This window comes from Gopherus evgoodei, chromosome 9 (assembly GCF_007399415.2).
Source record: "Gopherus evgoodei ecotype Sinaloan lineage chromosome 9, rGopEvg1_v1.p, whole genome shotgun sequence".
NCBI lineage: Eukaryota > Metazoa > Chordata > Testudines > Testudinidae > Gopherus > Gopherus evgoodei.
In genome coordinates this window covers 51,238,605-51,260,527 of record NC_044330.1, presented here as the reverse complement: position 1 = coordinate 51,260,527, position 21,923 = coordinate 51,238,605, and the positions used below count along the sequence as shown (strand labels likewise).

Genomic DNA, 21,923 nt, shown 5'->3' with positions numbered 1-21,923 from the left:
GGGGGGCAAAGTCGCTGAGGCGGGGGGAGGCAGAGTCTGCCCAGCTGTGGGGGGGTGACAGCGAGATGCTGGGGCGCGGGGGAGGCAGAGCTGTGGGGGAACTGCCGTGTTGCGGGAGGCAGGGTCGCTTTGGCGGGTGATCAGAGGCTCCTCAGCTGCGATCGGGGTCGGGGGCGCTGGAGCCCCCCGGATAGGGTCGCGGTCCCGCCGCCTGCAGCCCCCAGGCGGGGTCCGGAGCGCCGCAGCCCCGCCTCGCACTGGCCGGCCGGCCGGGGGAGGCGCCTGCTGGCCGGGCCCCAGCGCGACGGGGCGGGCACTGGGCGGAGCCGGGCGGGCTGGCCGGGCTCTGCCCGCGGCGCTCGCTGCCCTGTGGCGCGGGGGACGCTCCCCGTTGGCGGCTCGGCTCGGCGGCGCCATGAGCGGGGCGGCGGCCGGGAAGAGCGAGAAGCGGGACGAGGCTCAGGCGCTGGCCCGCAGCTGCGCGGGGAGACCCGACTTCCAGCCCTGCGCCGGGCGCTCGCTCTGCGCCACCCACAGCCACGGCCGCTGCTTCCGCCTGCACTGGTGTTGCCACCTGGGCTGGTGCCACTGTGAGTGCGGGGGCCGGGTCGGAGCTGGGGGGGGGTTGGCCGGCGCGGGGCGGGGGGGCCGGGGTCGGAACTGAGCGGGGGGCAGTTGGCCGGGGGGGCCGGGTCTGAGCTGGGGGGGAGTTGGCCGGCGCGGGGCGGGGGGGCCGGGTCGGAACTGAGCGGGGGGCAGTTGGCCGGCGCGGGCCGGGTCTGAGCTGGGGGGGGAGTTGGCCGGCGCGGGTCGGGGGGGCCGGGGTCGGAACTGAGCTGGGGGCAGTTGGCCGGCGCGGGGCCGGGTCGGAGCTGGAACTAAGGGGGGGGGGGCGGCCGCGCCCCCTGCTTGAAGCAGTTACTGTCAGATGCAGGGTTTACAGTTTGGTTCAATGGCGCTCAGCATCACCACCGTACAAATTGTTCCAGCGCCATTGGCGGGGGTGGGAGCGTGGCTGGCGTGGGGCTGGTTGGGGGCTAGAGCGGTGCTGTCACGGGGGGGTGTTGGCCAGGGAGGGGGCTGTCGCGGGGGCGGTTGGCCAGGGAGGGGGCTGTCGCGGGGGGGAGTGTTGGCCAGGGAGGAAGCCAGAGTGGTGCTGGCTTGGGGGAAAGGGCTTGTTTGGTTTGAAGCGGGGCTGTCATGAGAAGGTTAGCCAGGGATGGGGCCATGGCTAGAGCGGGGATGGCATGGGGCAGGGGAGATGGTTGACTGGGGAAGGGGGCTGGGACTGGAGTAGAGCAGGGGTGGGGTTGGGCTGGGCTCAGAGTGGGGCTGGGGAGGGGGTCAGGGCTGGCACAGGGTGGGAGTTGGCTAGTGCAGGGTCAGAGCTATGGGCACGGGGTGAGGCACTGCGCTTGGGCTGGGGATGCATTCAGTGGCCTTGACCGTGGTGCTGATCCAGGCAGAGGAGGCTGGGGAGGTAGATATTGGCTGTGCCCCACTCCAGGAACGGCTTTGTGCCCTTCCCTGATCTGGCTGAGCCCGCTCAGCCCTGGTGGTGGCCATGAGTGAAAACGTGGTTGCTGGACTGTGGTCCTTATCCTCTCTTCACCACGGTACTGTGCGAGTGATGGCCCAGGATGGTGCTTGTGTGCTCCGGACAAGGACTTTAGGCCAGCCACTGAAGACCCTGATCAGAGAATCGAGCCTAGATTTTAAAACTGAGCCTGGTGCAGACTCGGACTGAGATGTGCAAGTTAGTCAGTGTGGTGTGTGCAGAGGGGGGCGGGAATTAGGGTAGCCATCCCTCTGCTGAAAGCTTGGGGAGCAAGCAGCATACCCCTACAGCTGTCCCTCTTCTTTGTATCATGTGCTCCGCCTGCTTCAATCTGCTTCAACAACTGCCTTTGTCAATTCACTGTTTGAATTCAGCAGTTGAAAACTGGAAATAACATTTTTTTAAGGGTGAGTGTAATTAACCAGTAGAACAGATTTCTTAGAGGCATGTAAATTCTCCATCATTTTGAGTCCTTAAATCAAGGCTGGGTGTCTTTCTAAAAAACATGCTGTACTTTGAAAGTGGATTGTTGGTCTGGATGTAGGAATTGTGGGGTAAAATTCTATGGCTAGTGGAGGTTGGACTTCTAGTCTTAAAATTCATTAAATGTACAAATACTTATACAGTGCAAGCATCAATCAGTGAGGCTTAGAGTCATAGTACATCACTGCTGAGTGTTTGTGATATTGAAGGATCTCCACCTTAACTTGATATAAGATGGGAATTAAGACCAAATAAATGCTTTCCATAGTTAGGTGTCCAAAAATGAACACCTTGGTTTGAACTTACTCATGCATTCTTTAATTGTAAAGTATGAATAATTTTATTTTATAAATGTAAAGTTTTTGGTATTCCAAGGATAAATTTGGGGGGAATTGCATTTTGAGGTATGGTAATGAGGAGACATTCTGTCAGTAACACCAACTATATAGAAGAAAGTGGATAACATTTGCATATTATTTTTTTGCACTTTCTCTCACATTTTGCCTGGTGTAGTTAGTGAGTTTTTCAGTATAATTTGCATCTGTCTGAGGCTGGTCAAAAAGTAAATTTTATCAGTATGCCAGGGCCATTTATTTATTTTTTTTAACTTGGGGCAAAGTTACAATAAAAAGTTAACATTACTTATGAAGGCTCAGGTTAATGTTCCAAGAACCTGGATAAAGATTTTGGTTTGCTGACTGGGGAGCCCTCTTCCTCTGAGTATGATAGAAAGGGAGACCAAGTTTGTCAAAACCTATACTCTCCTTGGTGCATCTCTTGGGTATGTAAGTGGTGTGAAAACTTTTCTATTACAAGGACAGTCCATATTTTACTGTACCACAGTATGTTAGGAGGAGGGGGTGGGTCACACATGTGCAATAATGTGCAATAGAGTTTAGCAGCTGCTAATAAAAATAATTAATAAAATGTTCTCTGTAAAATGCAGTTTGATTTTATTGGCGCATTAAGTAAGCAGGTCAGAGACTCTCTAGCATAGGCGCCAACTTTTTCTAGCGCCGGTGAGTGCTCAACCCCCAGCCCCAACTCCATCTCTGCCCTGCCCCCTCTCGCCCCTGCCCCACCCCCAGTCCAACCCTTCCCCCAAAGTCCCCACCCCAACTCTGCCTCCTCCATGCCCCATTGAAATCCTTCCCCAAATCCCCACCCTGGCCCCGCCTCTTCCCCGAGAGCGCCACGTTCTCCCTCCTCCCCCCTCCCTCCCAGTCAGCTGTTTTGCAGCTCAAGTGCTGGGAGCTAGGGGGAGAAGCAGAGCCGTGGGGTGCTCAGGGGAGGAGGCAGAACGGAGGCGGAGGTGAGCTAGGGCAGGGCGGGGAGCTGCACCCACCAATTTTTCCGCGTGAGTGCTCCAGCCCCAGAGCACCCATGGAGTCGGCACCTATGATCTCTAGAAAATTGGCATTTTGTCATAAAATGAATCTCACTAATAATTTCCTTCCCAGAGCATTTAATTCCTGGACATAACCGTCACATATGCAAGCACATTTCCCTGCAACCCCTCCAGTCAAGCACGTCTCTAGTAGCAAAAAATATGATGGATCTTAACTGGAGTCATCATCAGAGCCGCACAAAGGTTTTGGGAACCTGGGACAAAATGTGAAACTGAGGGCCCCTCACCCTTCAAAAAAAAACATTACGATGGAGATGAAAGAGTTTAAGAAGAGGGGAGGAGAATGAGGGGCACAGAGTAGGCCCAGGTCTGTGGGGTTGCTTCCCTCCCTGCTGGGATGGGGGCCAAGGAGAGTAAGGGCGGGTCAGAGAGGACCGAGGCCTGTGAAGATGCTGCCTGTCCTACTGGAATGGTGGGTCTCTGCCTTGTATGTGGCCCGGGGCTGCTCTTGGTCCTGTCTTTCCTTGAGCTCCAGCTCCACTGCTGGTAGGAATGGTATTCCTGACTCTACTTCCACATCCAGGCTCTTGGCTTGGCAGATTGCCTCGGGACCTGGTGTGATGAAGCCAGTGGTTGCAATGGTGGGATCTGGGCCAAATGTGAGTGGCGCTGCAATCTGTGACCCTGTGCGCCAGATCGCAATGCCTCTGGCTCAAATTTAGCCTAGAGATCCCTTTGTCATTTTGGGGGGCGGGTGCAAACTGCGTCTTTTGCCCCACTCCAGGTGGTCCTGGTTACTATTTGTTTATCTTGAGCCAGAAAAGTTGCTTTCCCAGTTCTGTTTTTTGATACTTTCAACCAGCCTTGCAAATTGATTGTTTTCCGTCTACAGAAAATACAATATGTTAATGTCCCAGCTTATGCTATTAAAGGAAGCTTTTGTGTTTTACAGGAAGATTCACTGTAGTTTTCCTTTATCTTACAACTTCTTTATCTTTTTTCTTTGTATTTTTGTATAAATGCATTTTTAAAGATTCTTCTTCCTCCTAAAATACTAATGGGATCAGTCTATTGATCATAGTAAAACTGTTTCTCTTTATGAGACTCTGCCCAATCAAAATAACATTGCTGGTTTTCAGACTGTCAGCCTGAAAGATTGTTTTTTCTTACAATGGTTGTGCCCATGAAGGTTGATAAATTGCAGCATAAAACACTTGGCATTTTATCTCTAGCACTGTTCAAGCTGCAGGTTTTGTGTAAAGGGAGGAGCAAAAAGTGACAATCCTGAAAAGTATATATGATGGCTCAAGAAAGTGGAAGGCTTTCTTAAACAAAATTTAAATTTAAAATTTCGTTTTGGAAATCTAGATGTATCACTTTTGATGAACAATACTTTTATTTTTCTGACTGTATAGTTGTTATACACGTTCAATCATTATTATACAGTTCCTCTCTCTTGGTATTTTCCATTTCTTCCTTCTGGTCTCAAGTGAGCCTATTCCATTTTATATTATATCAATGTTATTGACATTGGGTGGGGGAGTGAGCCACGGTTTTGAGTTTCTTAATCTCCCTTCTGACCTGCTCTTGATTTTGGAAACTCAGTATCATCCTTCATATTAAGTATAACCAAACACGGTTCTGGAAGAAGTCTGTGTATAGGTTTCCTTGACTATAGCCCCAAGGAATAATTTTTGACTAATTTGTGTAGGTTTGTTTGCAGTCACAATATTCCTATTACTGATCTTGGCTAGTGGAATTGACCTTTTGCTAAATGTGACAAGTGTTCTTCAGTAGAGCTGGCCAAATTTTTTTTGGTGAATAGTAAATTTGCTGAAATATGCAGTTTCAAGGTGCCCAAAGCTTATTTGCAGATTTGGCAAAGAGTTTCAGCCAAAGAAAAAATGAGGACTTTTTTCAAAAACGTCAAAAGAAGATTGTACATCCTCAAAACAAACCATTTCAACATTTTGTTTTGAAAATGCTGATTCAAATCAACCTGAACAAAATTTTTTTGGTTTTCATTTTGGCAAGAAAAACAGAAGAAAATGAGTTTGGGTTCCAAACAAACCAAGTCTTGTTTTTTTGGGGTGGGAGTGGTTGGCCATCAAACCAAAACATTAATTATTTGTGCAGTTGTGTATCATCCTCTTCTAGCCTAGCTTCCCCCTTCATGATTTCTTCAAGTCTTTTCCAATCTAGTTAATATTTTCACTTGCTTTGAATGAATGCTTCACCTTTTCCTGTCTATAATTCTGCTTATTAGATTTCTTTTTTTCCTCTGGAATAGGAATACTTTTTATATTTAGTGGTATTTTAACACTGCTATGTGAAAATAGAGTTTTGAGCACTTTTGGGTTGGGAATATAAGAAAACCATACTGGGTCCATCTAGCCCAGTATCCTGTCTTCTGACAGTGCCAATGCCAGATGCCCTAGAGGGAATAAACAGAACAGGTTAATCATCAAGTGATCCATTCCCTGTTGTTGCGAAGGAACTTAGGTGTAGCCAGTCATGTCACAGCTTGGCAATTACATGGTTCTCTCTTTACAAAGAGCGAGTGAATCCCATTTCAAACGCTCTCTGATCCAGACACTGTTTTGGAGGCAAGGGAGGCCAAACTCTCCCACCAAACTAAGAAGTTTTTGTTTATTTCAGTTGGTCAAGCTATTGACTGAAGCATAGTAGTATGTAATCGTCCAATTACAGAGTGTATCACAATGTGTACACACGTAGGGGGCAAATTGAGGTTGCACAGGCAACCTTAATTCTGGTATTTCCTCACTTTGAGTGCTTGACTTTGCAACTTTAACATAGTAATTTTTGTCTGTAAGTTCCTAACTTTTTACAAATGCAAACTGAAAAGACAATTCCGTCATGTGGAACCATATTAGTTCCTATATGGGTCATTGGCAGGGTTGTGACCTTTAGAGGTATAGCACAGATCTCTGCCACTTTAGTTAATAGGTTAACTGATAGCAGTAGTAAGCTGTTATGCTCTAAGTGGCCCTCCCACTAGAGGATGAAGGTACATTTTTGCCACAGGGTTACACAGCTATATGCTGACAACAGAGGGAATAGTAAGAGTTTGGGATAGTGGGTTAAATTCTAGATTCTGGAAGAAAGTGTTCTCTAGTGGTTGTAGCCTTTTTGCCTATGTCCTGCTCTCCTACAACACTGCCTCTCCCCCGGGTCCTGATCCTGCCCTATCTTCCTTGCTCCTATCCACACCTTCCCCCAAACTCATCTCCATCCCTTAGCGTGTCTGAGTACCAGCAAAGTGGGCACTGAAAGAGAGATGTTCTCCCTGCTCTGTTTCTGTCCGGTGCCACAGTGGTCCCTGGCAGCCAGGAGGAGCAGTTGCAGGAAATGTCCTGCTCAGCCCTTGTAGCTCTGGAACGGTGCATGCACAGTCACTCTGTGGAGATCATATGTGTTCAGTCCAGTCAGCACACAGGAGCTGTGTGAGGATGGAACATGCTCAGTGTAGATGGAATCTTCTGAGAATTTAGCTGTCAGCCTTTAACAAACCTCTACTGAGCATGTGCAAACTGTTTTTGGTTGTGGTTTTTTTGAGGGTTTATAATTGGCAACATTCAGGTGGATTTTCACATGGATGGCAAAAGGCACAGCTTCAAAGCATGGAAGTGCTAGAATTTCTCCATGAAACAGTTGTGAGAGTTTTTTAATATGAGGAAAACACTGCCCTCTTACATTGTTTTCAGAAACAGCTGAACCATTTTTGCTGAAATGTTAAATAAATAAACCAGAGGCAACCTGGTATGGTAAAGTTTGGCAAAGTTGTAAACAACTGAAAGCAGGGATATATAATGGCAAATGTTAGGTAACTGTAACTTGAGTTGCCTGTGAAAAAGACTTCTTCAAGAACTCATTGCCAGAGATGTTTCAGCTGCAAGGGAGATATTTCCAACTTTGTTCCCGCTTTAGTTTGTGCTGGATAAAGATCTTTAGAGTAATCAAACATTTTTGTACATAATTTGTCATAATTTATAATCTCATTTTTTATAGCAATAATCAAATATTTTTGCTGCTCTTCTTTTAAATACTAAAGAGACTTTGAAATTTATTTCCCCTTTCAAACAATCCCCATTACACACACAGTTTCTGGTGTTTAATTTCTTTAAAACTGGGTCCAGTTTGACTTTTCCCCGGATCTTTCTCATGCCATTTTCAGTGCTAAGAATTTGTCTTTGTATACTGCTTTAGCAGCACAAAGGGACTTGAGCTATAAAAAGAGTGAGGGGGGACAACAAAAATAAGGCTTATAATGGAAAGCTGCCTAAGTCTTTAAATATAGGGCTCACTTCTGTGACAAGATACAGTTGGAAATAATCCTTCATTAGTAAGCTACACATTATGACTTAAAAGATCCTTTCCATATCTGATTTCTGTGTCTGTTAAACTTGCCAGGTGAGCAGAAGTTGTTCCTGCATAGCGAATGTATGTAGGAAATATAGATCTCCCTAACATTGAATATCTTAGACTCATAGACTTTAGGGTCAGAAGAGACCAATATGATCATCTAGTCTGACCTCCTTCACAAAGCAGGCCACAGAACCCTACCCATCCACTTCTATAACAAAAGTGGATGGGTAGGGTTCTGTGGCCTGCTTTGTGCAGGAGGTCAGACTGGGTGATCATATTTGTCCCTTCTGACCCTAAAGTCTATGAGTCTAAGATATCTTTTCCCTGTCTGTATGTTTAAAGATTGATTGTCACCTCTTCTCTTCTGATAAACTAAGTAGACACATAAGTTTAAGGCTAGACAAGCCCAATATGATCATGTAGTCCAGGGGTCGGCAACCTTTCAGAAGTGGTGTGCCGAGTCTTTATTTATTCACTCTAATTTAAGGTTTCACGTGCCAGTCATACATTTTAACGTTTATAGAAGGTCTCTTTCTGTAAGTCTATATCATATAACTAAACTATTGTTGTATGTAAAGTAAACAAGGTTTTCAAAATGTTTAAGAAGCTTCATTTAAAATTAAATTAAAAGCTGATCTTGCACTGCCAGCCTGGGATTCTGTTCACCTAGGCTAGCAGCAGGCTGAGTGGGGCCTGCGGCCAGGACACCGACTGGCAAGGGACTGGCAGCCGGCACTCCAGACCTTGAGCGGAGGGTCAGAGTTCAGGGCTGAGGGCTGTGTGTGTGTGTGGGGGGGGTCAGGGCAAAAGGCTGGGTGTGGGGGGGGTTCAGAGGTCAGGGCAGACAGCTGGGGTGTGTGGAGGGTGTAAGGCAGAAGGCTGGGTGTGTGTGGGGGTTCAGGGGTCAGAACAGAAGGCTGGGTGTGTGTGGGGGTTCAGGGCAGAAGGCTGGATGTGTGTGGGGGTTCAGGGATCAGGGCAGAGGGATGGGGGCTGTCGGGGTGCAGGGCAGAGGGCAGTGGGGATTCAGGGCTCAGGGCAGTGGGGGGTGTAGTGCAGAACGCTGGGTGTGTGGGTTGTTCAGGGGTCAGGCAGAGGGCTGGGGTGTGTGGGAGAGTGTAAGGCAGAATGCTGGGTGTGTGTGGGGGTTCAGGGGTCAGGGCAGAGGGCTGGGTGTGTGGGGGGTTCAAGGATCAGGGAAGAGGGCTGGGTGTGTGTGGGGGGTGTAGGGCAGAAGGCTGGGGTGTGTGGGGGTTCAGGGGTAAGGGCAGAGGGCTGGAGCATGTGGGGGGTGCAGGCCAGAGGGCTGGGTGTGTGGGGGGTTTCAAGGGTCAGGGCAGAGGGCTGGGGGTGTGTGTGGGGTTCAGGGTTCAGGGCAGAAGGCTGAGGGTGTGTGTGGGGTGCAGGGGTCAGGGCAGAGGACTGGGGTGCTCCGCTCATGGGTGTGCTTCTAGCCCCCTGCCCTGAGCAGCTCATGGCTGGGGGCTGGAAGGGATATGCCCAGTTCCATCCCCTTCCCCAAGGCCCCATCCCTACCTCTTCTCTGCCTCCTCTACAGAGCAGCCAGCATGCTGCCACTCTTCCTCCTCCCCCTCCCCCTCGCAAGGGCCATCAGCTGATTGGCGCAGGGAAGGAGAGGAGGAGCGGCAGGAAAGCAGCACACTGGGGGAAGAAGCGGGGGAGGGGAGAAGCTTGGCTGCTGCAGGACCAAGCTTCTGCCTCCTGCCCCGCAGGGAAGAGCGATGGGCGGGGGGGCTGAGGGGGGCTGGGGACCGGGTCCGTGGCAGGCAGCAGCATGCCACTCAATATTGGCTTGCGTGCCATGTTTGGCACGCATACCATAGGTTGCCGACCCCTGATGTAGTTTGACCACCTGCATAATGCAGGCTGTAGAATTTCACCCAGTGAATTCTTGCATCAAGATAATAATGTGTAGTTGAACTAGAGCATCTCTTTTAGACTTCAGATAATGGGAGAATCCACCACATCCCTTGATGAATTGTTTCAATATCTAATTACTCTCCCTGTTAAAATTGTACATTTTATTTCTGACATGCACAAGGTTGGTGAGATAATATCTTTTATGGGACCAACTTCTGGCCGTTTTATTTTATTTCAAGTCTGAATTTGTCTAAATTCAGTTTTAAAGCCATTGAATTTGGTTGGGTCTTTGTCTGCCAGATTAAAGAGTCCCCTACTATCAGAAATCTTCCCATGTAAATACTTATTCACCATGATCATGTACTTTGTGCAAAGAATTCACATGATAAACTGGATTAAATCGGATTTGAAAATTAAGATGGTGTATCTGGAAGTAATGGTGCAGAAACACTTAGATGCTAGGGTGAAGAATGCTATATAAAGCCTGTAATAGAAAAGAGGAGTTTTTACCAGTTAATATCATAAAAATGTTCGTAAAGACAACTTGATGCCTAGAGTAGCATAAAGGTTGCTTCTCTCCCCATATTAATGGCCTTTCATCTCATTTTGAATAGTTATTGTAACTTAATTTTACCAAAGAGAATAAAAATGAAACAGAATGACATCTTATTTCTATTCTCATATACAACTCTAAGGGCTACTACTAGATGTCTACTGTTTCTACTGTACTACTTTTGATATTGGTATACCATTTTAGATCTAGAACACATCTGTTAGTTGCTTTGAAAGTTTAGTCGCAAAATCACAATATGAACAAAATATTAAATCTGTACAGCTGCAAGATGGCCCATATATGCAGAATTTATCAGACTGTGGAGAAACATTGATAGGTTTAAAAGAACCTTCTGCATTGAGTTTTGATATCTTAAATTTGAATTTGGGTAATCTTTAAAAAAAGGAAATATGTTTACAAAAATCTTAATATTGCTTTGTAGAAATAGGCAAAAAGCAGGCTTTAAATTCAAGTTACCCACTGCAAAGTCAAATGCCTATTGCAGGGTTAATTCTTCTGTCAGCTACAGTATTGAATACAAATTGTTACTCACTTTTCTCCAAAGTTCCTAAGAAAGGGAGAATTATACACCAAAAAATTTCCCACCAGATGAAAACTATTAGTTACTCTATATGAGGGTGAAACTGCATCACCTGCTCTCTCCTGCCTTTGAGAAGCTCAGGCTCACAGAGAGTGTTCCTTTGCCCTAAAGTCAATGGCCTGGTGGTCTTTAAGAGCCCTGGAAAAATTATTCATCTCATATATAACTGTGATCAAAAGGCTAAGTGAGTGTTTTTGTGGGTCCAGACCGAGACTTGTCATAGGTTTCTTGTTGGACAATATATGGAGCTGTGGATATTTCAGGTGGGAACTTGCACTGCCAAAGGAAAAATGCAGTAAGATTGTTTCCCCTTAGCAGATGTCAGTTTTCCATATTCTGGAACAAATTTCTAAAACTCCCTGGAGAATTAGAGTATTAATTGAAGAAGATATTCACTCTTGAGTCCATGCTTCTAATCAGAGCCCAAAATTCTAACCCTTGATTCCAGCAAGTGACATTGTGCCACCACTCTTGTAGTGGAATGAGTGATAGGCATTGTTGTACTTGCAGTACAGATGGGGTACAACGCTCCCCCTTCTGGAATAAACAGATTTGGTACTTTCGAGCTATTTGAGGGTTCCCCCATCAGGCTCACTTGAGGAGTATAAACCCAAGAGCGCGTGATTTCAGTGCAACCTGAACTAAGTTCCCTCTAAGCTGCATGGCCGCGCAGCAAGCTATCAAGGACTGCGCAGATGGGGAGAGGCGTCTCTCCCCCAGTCCCGGCCCCGGAACTGCCGCGGCCTGGGAGAGGCTCCTCTCCCCAAGCTCCGGAGCTGCCTGCACCCCAAACCCCTCATTCCTGGCCCCATCCCAGAGCCTGCACCCCCAGCCAGAGCCCTCACCCCCTGCACCCCAAACCTCTGCCCCAGTCCTGAGCCCCCTCCCACACTCTGAACCCTTCAGCCCCACCACTGCCACACATCACCTCCATATTGGTGCACATAGCATTCATTGTGCACATGGATGTAAAAGATTAGAGGGAACATTGATCCTGAAGCATCCTGAGTCTTGTCGGCTCAGCTGGATGTTTTGAGGCTGTTAAACTGCATCTCTAGGATGTATCATAATGGCAGGCCTATGCCAGAGTGATCTGCACTGACAGGCTCACATGGGAGTTTTGAGACTAGCACCCTGAAGGCTTTTGCCCTCAAGGCTTTCAAAGCTGGCACTGTGTTAGACTTACTGGACGCACTGTGGACAGCTTTCAGGAGCTCCCCACAGAACCTGAACACCCATGGCAGTAGCTGATCCCAGAACTCATTGTTCTCCCCAAACCACCACCAAACAGGGTTGGGTTTGTCCATGAGGGATTATTTCTTAAAACATTTATATTTTATTTCCTGCTCATTTACATATGCTGACTTGCAGGCTTGTATCAGTACAATCTTATGATTTAGCAGAAATATACAAATGACTTGGTAAGACACACCAGCATTTAATTTTTTCTTGGAGATAAAAATAAAATAAACTTTAACTGTGTAATTCTGAAGGTGTGTATTTCAAGCTCCATTGTTGTTTCTACTACATATTGTGAGTTTATATACATTAATCTAAAAAATTGCTGCTAATGTATCTGTTTTCAGGTAGTCTAGAAAATATGCCCCCCCTCCCCATGTTGTAGTATTTATGCATTTTAAATCTTTTTTTTATGTTTTTACTGATAGTTACTGATAACAAAGTAAATTTGGAATACATACCAGATGTCCCTTCATGAAGTTTTGCCAGTATTCCATTCAATATGTTAGCGTACTCACATATTAAGTACATACTCTTTCTCTGCCTCCCCACACCCCCAAAGCCAGTCTGAGTGTGGCAGCTAGGGATTGTTTTTAGTGTATCTGTTCTTTAGTTTAGGCAATTTAAAAGGTGTTACATATGCTTGATTTATATAAGATTCCAGAACTGTCATCTGTCTGTCACTCTGAAATCTGAAATGTCTGATTCAGTGTGAAGTGGTGGAAACAGCTACAAGCATGGCTGAGAGCTCTTTTTGTTCAGCATATTCAAGTTCAGTCATCACTGAGATTGGCTGTCTGTTATCATCCCATTTTTAAGTTTTCAGCCATTTTGACTTTATGAGTTATATCTGTGTGGTGTACATTGTACAGCTACAGCAAAGCATATGTTTGTGCCATGTATCTATGCCAATGCCTTGACCATTGGGATATCACCACCCTTACTCTACAGTTAGTTTGCATGCAGCAGTTTCATTCATTGTATAAGGAAGACTACATGGATTACTTGACCCAACTGCAACAGTTCTTCAAAAACATACGTACCACACCACCCCCTGTCATCATCCACACAAATCAACACAAAATTTTGCTCCTAATGTTTTAGCCTCCACAAAGAGGCTGTTGCTTTATCTGATCACTGACTAAACTCCAGTGTAATGTGGAGCAATTATAGTTCTTGGTGGATTGTTTGGTTAGCTCAATCTTTGTTTGAAAAAATAGTTTGAGAATATAGCTCCTTGGTCCCAAGGTATGTATAGTTTTTCATCTGCTATTCCAATATGCAAGGAGTGTTTGGATTTCAAAGGACCCACCTTCCATTCAGGTACCAAAATATAAGTAGCCAGATTTTCAGAAGAGCTCTGTATCCACTGTGCTGAGCTCTTCTGAAAATCTGGCAAAAAGTGTCAGAATGGGAGGTTTTGGGTGCTGAGCTCTTGAAAATGTGCCCCCCAGTTTAGACTATAGCTCTTATTTAAGTCTTCGAAGGAATAAAAACCTTGCCCCTGATACGGTGATAGATATAAAGCAGACCCCCACCCCCGCTAGACTAATTTTTCTTCAAGGCTAAAGTGAAGCCATGATAATTTCTAAGGGCTAAGTATTGAAATTCCACTTTATCATCTTGGCAATGTCACTCCCTTGCCCGTTACGACCTTACTCTGCAAACTCTGCCTAAAACTCCTCAGTGGTTCTAAGAGCTTTAGTCCGGCATTTTCTTTAAATGTTTGTACTTTGGCACTGTCCTCCTTTGTGTGTGCTACCACTCTGATTTATTTGTCAGCATACTTGATCATAGTTGAATTTGCATACACCAGCCACGCACACAGACTCTTGTGTAGGCTTCAGTTCTTGTTCAGCAATACAAACAGGCTCAGCTATATAAGGGAGCCTGCTTGCAGGTGGGTGCATGTGCAGTCAAAACTTTCTAAGAAGGTATGATTGCTTCAATAATACATGCTTCCCCACTGTGATGGAAGTAGCTCTGCAGACAGCTGGAAGTACTCCACAATTACAAGTTGAGTACAATTGTTAGGAAATTGTCTCTCTGAAATTTTTGTCTCTTACAGGCATTGGAAAAGTCCCTGCTGTTACTAGGAATGAAGTTTTAATCAATCTGTTTCAAACTGTAGAGTAAATAGAGGCTCTTGGAACTGAGCAATCCATAAAGAAGTAGGTTGATGGCTGCTTTTTAAAAAAAAAAAAACTTGTATAATGAGCTGATGCTCTTTGTAGCCTTTCTTGGCTTTTCTGATACTGGCTGAATAAGAACTCTGATACTGGTGGAGTTTCTGTGAACTCTTTTCAGATTCACATTTAACAAAGACTTTGAATATCTATTGCTCTATGATTTATAGTTTGAGGCATGGTTTTGTTTTGTTTTCCACTATTTTTGCATTAGTGCCTAAAAACTATATGCTATTTAAATGGACTTGTGTATGTTATTGATACTGCCCTTTATACGGAGCTTGACTTGCCTCACTGAATGCCATTTAAATTGACACTTTTTATGCTAATAGGGTTAACGTAGACTACTTAATTTGAAGGACATTATGTAAAGTCTCTTACTGGAAAGGGTTTGAGAGGTAAAAACAAATATTAAGAAAGGAAAAGTCTGGCGCCACAGAATTGTAGTTTTAAAATCTTGACAGAATGGGGCTTCAGGTGCCAGTATATTTTTGCTACATGTATACTTACTATCCCATGTCAGGTCTTTATGTGTGGTATAAAGACCAGATAGTCTTTGATAGAGTATTTGTGCTTTTCTCATAGACTTTAAGGTCAGAAAGGACCATCATGATCATCTAGTCCACAGAACCTCACCCATCCATTTCTGTAATAGACTCATAACCTCTGCCTGAGTTGCTGAAGTCCTCAAATCATGATTTAAAGATTTCAAGTTACAGAGAATCTGCCATTTACACCAGTGTCATGGTATAAACCCCCACTCTGAACCTTAGCGTCCAAAAGATGGGGTACCAGCATGAATTCCTCTAAGCTCAATTACCAGCTTAGAACCTGTAGCGCTGCCACCAACCAGGAATTCCAGTGCCTGGTACACTCTGGTCCCCCCAAAACCTTGCCCGGGGACCCCCAAGACCCAGACTCTCTGGATCTTAACATGGGGAAAGGGTTTACTTTCCTTCACCGTTGCCTCTCCCAGGCTTCCCCTCCCTGGGTTACCCTGGAAGATCACTGTGATTCAAACTCCTTGAATCTTAAACAGAGAGGAAAATTCACCTTCCCCCCTCCTTCTCAATCCCTCTCCCAGACTCTCCCTGAGAGGGAAAGTAATCCTAACACAGAGAGAAATTAACCTTTCTCTCCCCCTTCCCTCCTTTCTCCCCACCAATTCCCTGGTGAATCCAGACTCCGTCCCCTGGGGTCTCACACCAGAAGAAAACCCAAACAATCAGGTTCTTAAACAAGAAAAGCTTTTAATTAAAAAAAAAACAGTAAAAATTATCTTTGTAAATTTAAAATGGAATAGGTACAGGGTCTTTTAGCTATAGACACTGGGAACACTCTCCCAGCCTAAGTATACAAGTACAAATTAAAATCCTCCCAGCCAAATACACATTTGCAAATAAAGAAAACAAACATAAGCCTAACTCGCCTTATCACCTAGTACTTACTATTTTGAATCTATAAGAACCTGTATCAGGGAGATTGGAGAGAAACCTGGTTGCACATCTGGTCACTCTCAGAACCCAGAGAGAACAACCACCAAAATCTAACAGCACACACAAAAACTTCCCTCCCTCAAGATTTGAAAGTATCCTGTCCCCTGATTGGTCCTCTGGTCAGGTGACAGCCAGGCTCACTGATCTTGTTAACCCTTTACAGGCAAAAGAGATATGAAGTACTTCCATTCTATTAACTCTTACTTATCTGTTTATGACAACCAGTTTAAACCTTCAAGTGACTCATGCCCCTGCTTTAGAGGAAGGTGAAGGCCCCACAGGGTCTTTGCCAATCTGACCGGAGGAAAATTCCTTCCTGACCCAAAACATGGCAATCAGTTAGACCCTGAGCATGTGGGCAAGACCCACCATCCAGACTCCTGGGAAAAAATTCTCTGTAGTAACTCAGAGCCCTCCTCATCTAGAGTCTCATCTCTGGCCGTTGGAGATAGTTGCTGCTAGCAGTCACAGATCAGCTGCATGCCACTGTAGGCAGTCTCATCATCCCATCCACTCCGTAAACTTATCAAGCTCAGTCTTGAAGCACGTTAGGTTTTTTTGCCCCTACTGCAAAAAGCTGTTCCAGAACTTCACTCCTCTGATGGTTAGAAACCTTCATCTAATTCCAGGCCTAAACTTGCTGATGGCCAGTTTATATCCATTTGTTCTTGTGTCCACACTGGCACGTAACTTAAATAACTTCTTTTTCTCCCTGGTGTTTATCCCTCTGATGGATTTGTAGAGAGCAATCATATCTCCCCTCAGCCTTCTTTTGGTTAGGCTAAATGAGCCAAGCTCTTTGAGTCTCACCTCATAAGTTAGGGTTTCCATTCCTCGGATCATGTTAGTAACCCTTCTGTGTACCTGTTCCAATTTGAATTCATCTTTCTTAAACGTGGGAGACCAGATTTGAACACACTATTCCAGATGAGGTTACTATTCCAGTAACGGCAATAACACTACCCTGTCTCTACTGGAAATATCTCGCCTGATGCATTCTAGGACTGCATTAGTCTTTTTTCACAGCTGCATCACAATGGTAGCTCATAGTCATCCTGTGATCAACCAATACACCCAGGTCTTTCTCCTCCTCTGTTGCTTCCAACTGATACGTCCCAAATTTATAGCAACAACTCTCATTGTTAATCTCTGAGTGCATGAACTTGCACTTTGCAGTATTAAATTTTATCCCATTTCTATTATTCCGGTTTACAAGGCAATATAGATCTTCTTGTATGATATTCCAGTCCTCCTCCATATTGGCAATACCACCCAACTTTGTGTCATCTGCAAATTTTATTAGCACACTCCCACTTTTTGTGCCAAAGTCATTAATAAAAATGTTAAATAAGATTAGTCTCAAGACTGATCCTTAAGGAACTCCACTAGTAACCTCCCTCCAGCCTGACAGGTCACCTTTCAGTATGACCTGCTGTAGTTGCTCTTTAAATTAGTTCCTTATTCACCTTTCAATCCTGATTTTAATCCCCATCTTCTCCAGTTTAACTAGTAATTTCCCCTGTTATCTTCTAGCTGTTTACAAATTGGTGGTTAAATCATTTGTTCTAGTATCTTTCTAGATATCAAAGTTAGACTGATCTGTCTATAATTCCCCAGATCCTCTTTGTTCTCCTTTTCAAAGATAGGTACCATGTTTGCCCTTTTCCAGTCTTCTAGGACCTCTCCCTTCCTCCATGAATCTGAAAGATAATAGCTAATGGTTAAGATTCCTTCAGTATCCTAGGGTGAATTTCATCGGGCCCTGCCAACTTGAATACATTGGACTTATCTAAATATTCTGTTCTTTCCCTATTATGGCTTTCATTCCTTCCACCTTCTTGTTAATATTAATTGTGTTGAGTATCTGATCGCCATTAACCTTTTTAGCAAGGACTGAAGCAAAATGGGCATTAAACACCTCAGCCTTCTTGATGTTATTAGCTCTCCTTCCCCACTAAGTAAAGGACTAACACTTTTTTCTTTGTCTTTCTCTTGCTCCTAAAGCGGGGGTAATCAATTATTTTTTGTCAAGATCCAAATTTCTTGGTCAAGGTATAGCCAAGGTTCAGACTCCAGAGAAAATAACACAAAAAACCTGATGATGATGATAAGTAAATGAGAAGATTTGGGGGTTCATTCAAAAGTGTTTGGCAGTCTGGATTTGTCCTGCAGTCCGCCTGTTAACTGTCCCTGTCCTAAGGTATTTAACGAACCTCTTCTTATTACCTTTTCTGTCCCTTGCTAGGTGTAAGACATTTTGTGCCTTAGCCTTTCTGGTTTTGTCCCCACGTGCTTGTGCTATTCTTTTGTTTTCCTTAGCAATTCATCCATGTTTCCACTTCTTACAGGATTCCTTTTCAGGTCATTAAAGAGCTCCTGATGAAGCCATAATGGCCTCTGGCTGTTCTTTCTGTCTTTCCTTTGCATTGGGATAGTTTGCAGTGGTGCCATCAATACTGTCTCTTTAAGAAACTGCCATCTCTCCTTGAACTTCTCTGTCGCTTAGATTTTCTTTCCATGGGGTCTAACTTACAAGTTCTCTGAGTTTGCTAAAATCTGCTTTTTTGAAGCCATTTTTCTTCATCTGCTGTTCTCACTCCTTCCTTTCCTTAAAATCATGAAATCTATCATTTCATGATCACTTTCACCCAAATTGTCTTCCACCTTTAGATTCGCAACCATTTCCTCTCTGTTGGTCAGAATCAAGTCTAAAATGGCTTCCCCCCAATTGCTTCCTCCACTTTCTGAAACAAAAAGTTGTCCCCAATCCATTCTAAGAACATTTCCAATAGATATCTGGGTTGTTAAAGTCCCCCCATTACTACCAGGTCTTTTGTTTTGGATATGTCTGTACTTCACATTGCTTAATAATGTCACTACATAATTTTCAAAACTGTTTCTTTAATATTTGAGAAGTACTCTGTCAATATAAACGACCTTATAAACTAGGTTAGATTATTTTTTTAACCATGCAACCTGTAATCTTACTATTTGGTTGTAATATCCACTTTTATTATACACAATGCTATAAATAGTCTTGCTATTTTGTTGTTACAGGCACTTCTATTGTTTGTTCATTGGGCATAAAGGACTGTTGGTGCTAGAATAATTTGTGTAACCTGTAAGTTTTTTTAAAATACTAGCACATATTTTTTTAATGACTGCTACTAACATCTTCAATTATTAACAGTGAAATTTCTAAAAAAAGAAAAATCTTTTCAACATTTATGCTGTGAGTTACTTTTCCTTAATTGGGCCAATGAACACAAAATGGTCATGTTCAAATTCTGTTTCATTTGCACTAATGCAGTCTTAGTTCACAGCATTTCAGCAGCATGATTAAATATATTGTGTTCATTTAAATGTGGACAGTCAGGATAATATTTATTCAGGAGTGTGATGGGCCCAAGGCATGGTCCATAAGGTACAAGTAGCTGTTTTAGTTTACTCCAGTAGTGTGGTATGCTGCTTTTCAGTTGGAAATGTATGTTTCAGCAGTGGTGAAGCCTCAGATTTCTGGACAAGGATATTTGTAATTTAGAAATGCAAAGAATTCTGTAGTTACAACATGTGCCCCTCCTGCCCTGCATGTGTGCACGCACACAATCACTGCTTCCCATATTTTTTACTAAGGCAACCCACCAACTGCGTTTTGTCTTTTGTGTGTGTGGCCGACAACCCTAATCCTGGCCCGATGCAGAGGGAAAGACAGGTGGGAGGTGGGTTGGAAGCACGCCTGCCTTGCACTCATCCCTGCAGTGGCAGGTCCTGTCCCACAGGGCTGGGACCGGCTCCAGACATTGCACTCAGGGACACGGGGTTGCAATGTCTGAGTGGTGCACCAAGTCAGAACTCTTGGAATGGGGAGCCAGGCCCAGCCCGGGGATCCAGGAGCCATCAATGCAGGTGAGTGCGGGCTTGCTCTCCTAACAACCTCCACCACTCTGGAGGCCTCCCTTCTCCACTTGGCCGGGAGAAGTGTATGTTTGTCTAGGTCCAGTGTTTGGTCACCACGTCCAGGGCTGGATTTACCCATCTAGAACCTTCCCATGACCCACTGGTGAGTTAGGATCCACAGTTTGCGAAACATTGCCATATTCTACAATACCTGGCAGCCTGGTTTTCTGTACATCTCTGGCTAGCATGGACAGGAAGATAAGATTGTATAAGTGCACTGGCCTGACCAATGCAGAAGGGGACAGCTATGGTTTCGCCTCAGTGCTGTGAATTTACTTACTTCCTGACTTGGAGGGATAACTTAGGGGACAGGCAGCATCTCATGCTCTAATGGAAGCCCATAGCAATAAGGATTTGAATCTCTAAACCAAGATCTATGTGATTTGCCTTTAAAAGAAGATAAAAAGGAGGATAAAAATGACAAAGGTGCAGTAACATATAAACCCCAAAGAAAAAGTGTGAGATTTTCTGCAAGTGTATTTGATCCAGACATAAATCTATAGAAGGAATTTATGTGAGAGAACAGGGAGTGAGACACACAGCAAGTGCAGGAAGAGCTGAGGGCAGAGAAGAAACAAAACTATGGGGTAATATGAAATTACTGAAAGGGTGCAAAATACACGGGGTGAAAAAGGAAATAAGTAATAAGAAAGAAAATGGTGGGAAGCAATCATAGGAGAAAGTTCAGCATTACAATAGGAATGAAGGATAAGAGTGGTTTTACAAAAAAAGTTGGAAAGAAATATATGGAAACAAAATCCAGGATCCATAGTTAGATTTTTAATGTTATTTTAATAAAAAAAAATTTCATTTAGTAGAATTGATGGGAAAGAATTCCCCTTTTATGGATATCAAAAAAAAGGAGTTAAATGGTAGTGCCATACTTTCTCACGGTATCTGACAGTAAAGCAAGGGTTGGGCCCAGCTACACTGAGAGGCAGTTTCCTTGTGGGAAATGGGTAGACAACTGTTGTTTTGCTTTTGAAAGCTACAGTTTCATAACAGGCTAGTTAAGTTGCCTACACAATTTACAAAATGAGTAGTCGGAATCCAAATGTGTTCAGGAGAACAACCACACGGAGCACTTTAACAGCAAGAGGCAACACCACGTCACAGAGACACTTCTCAAGGAAGCCGCTGATTAACATTTCACTCACTCATGTCAAGGCTTTTAAGAGACATAATTTGATCTCTTCCTCTGTCAGGTATCCCACATGGAAACTCAGTTCAGTATTATATGCTTGTAGGTACAACCTCCATTCAGGCCCCAAAGTAAATTTTTTTTTTCTTTTCAAAGGAATAGTTCTAGACACAATTAATTCAGCTAGCATAGTGTCAGAGCTAGGAATATTGTCATAGAGCAGGCATACTCTGTATTTCCATTAATCCAAAAAAAGTTGTTGTGAAGTAGTTAAGGTTGCTACAGTCATAATGTAACATTGCAAAAGAAATGCAAAAGAACATTGTCAAGAAATGAAGAGTTAAGCCACGTACAATTGCACATCCTCTATCCCTCCGCCCACAAGCTGCCTCTCTGGTTTCAATTATCCCTGACCCAGTACTTACCATTATGCCTAGCCTGATATCTCATACATGTACTTTTCTGATACCTCCATAATGGATGAACCAGCAATCAATGTACACTTTATTTACAAGGGTAAAATATAGAGGAAATATATAAAAGGAAGGGGAGGATGGATTTGGAGAGGATACATCAGTAACAGCCTATACTTGCAAGAAACAATCTCTAGGGTTGATTTTTTTGGATTCACAAATTCAGTTTATTCCATACTAGTGGGTTCTGTAACATAGAGGAACCCACATACCATGATGAAGCATTGCAGGCCTGAAGCTGCTTAAGTGGGGTGAGGTGATGAAGGTGCTGATTTGCCCAAGGGGCCAACCTCTCTGTGGCAGGAACAGGCAGTACTCATGTGGGAAAAGTCCCCATGGTGTAGGGGGCCCCCTCAGTATTTCCAAGACCATATGCTGTCTCCCAGAGTAGTTTGGCAAATCTTTTTCAGGGCAAAATAGGCAACACACCAGGCAGGGGATCACCCATGCTGCCTTCAGATAGAGCAGTCCTCCTCTCATCTCCCCTCCAATTGGCTTAGTCAGCCTTCCATCCCCCAGGGTTCACCTAATCACAAGGCTCAACACCATTGGTGAGGTGAGCACATCTGTTTTCCTCATCTCTCATTTGTCCACCAGCAAGCTTGCTCCCTTTTTTGTCAG

The 21,923-nt window shown here is 44.5% G+C and overlaps 1 protein-coding gene across 1 annotated transcript in view; it reads left to right on the top strand.

Annotated features, from left to right (window-relative positions):
- Positions 1–363: 363 nt before the first annotated feature.
- C9H3orf70 (chromosome 9 C3orf70 homolog) overlaps positions 364–21,923 on the top strand; it is a 46,126-nt gene continuing 24,566 nt past the window's right edge. Inside the window, exon 1 of the mRNA XM_030576297.1 lies at positions 364–590. Within this exon, the coding sequence (XP_030432157.1) occupies positions 416–590 (175 nt within the window). The 5' untranslated portion in view covers positions 364–415. The remainder of the gene's footprint in view (positions 591–21,923) is intronic.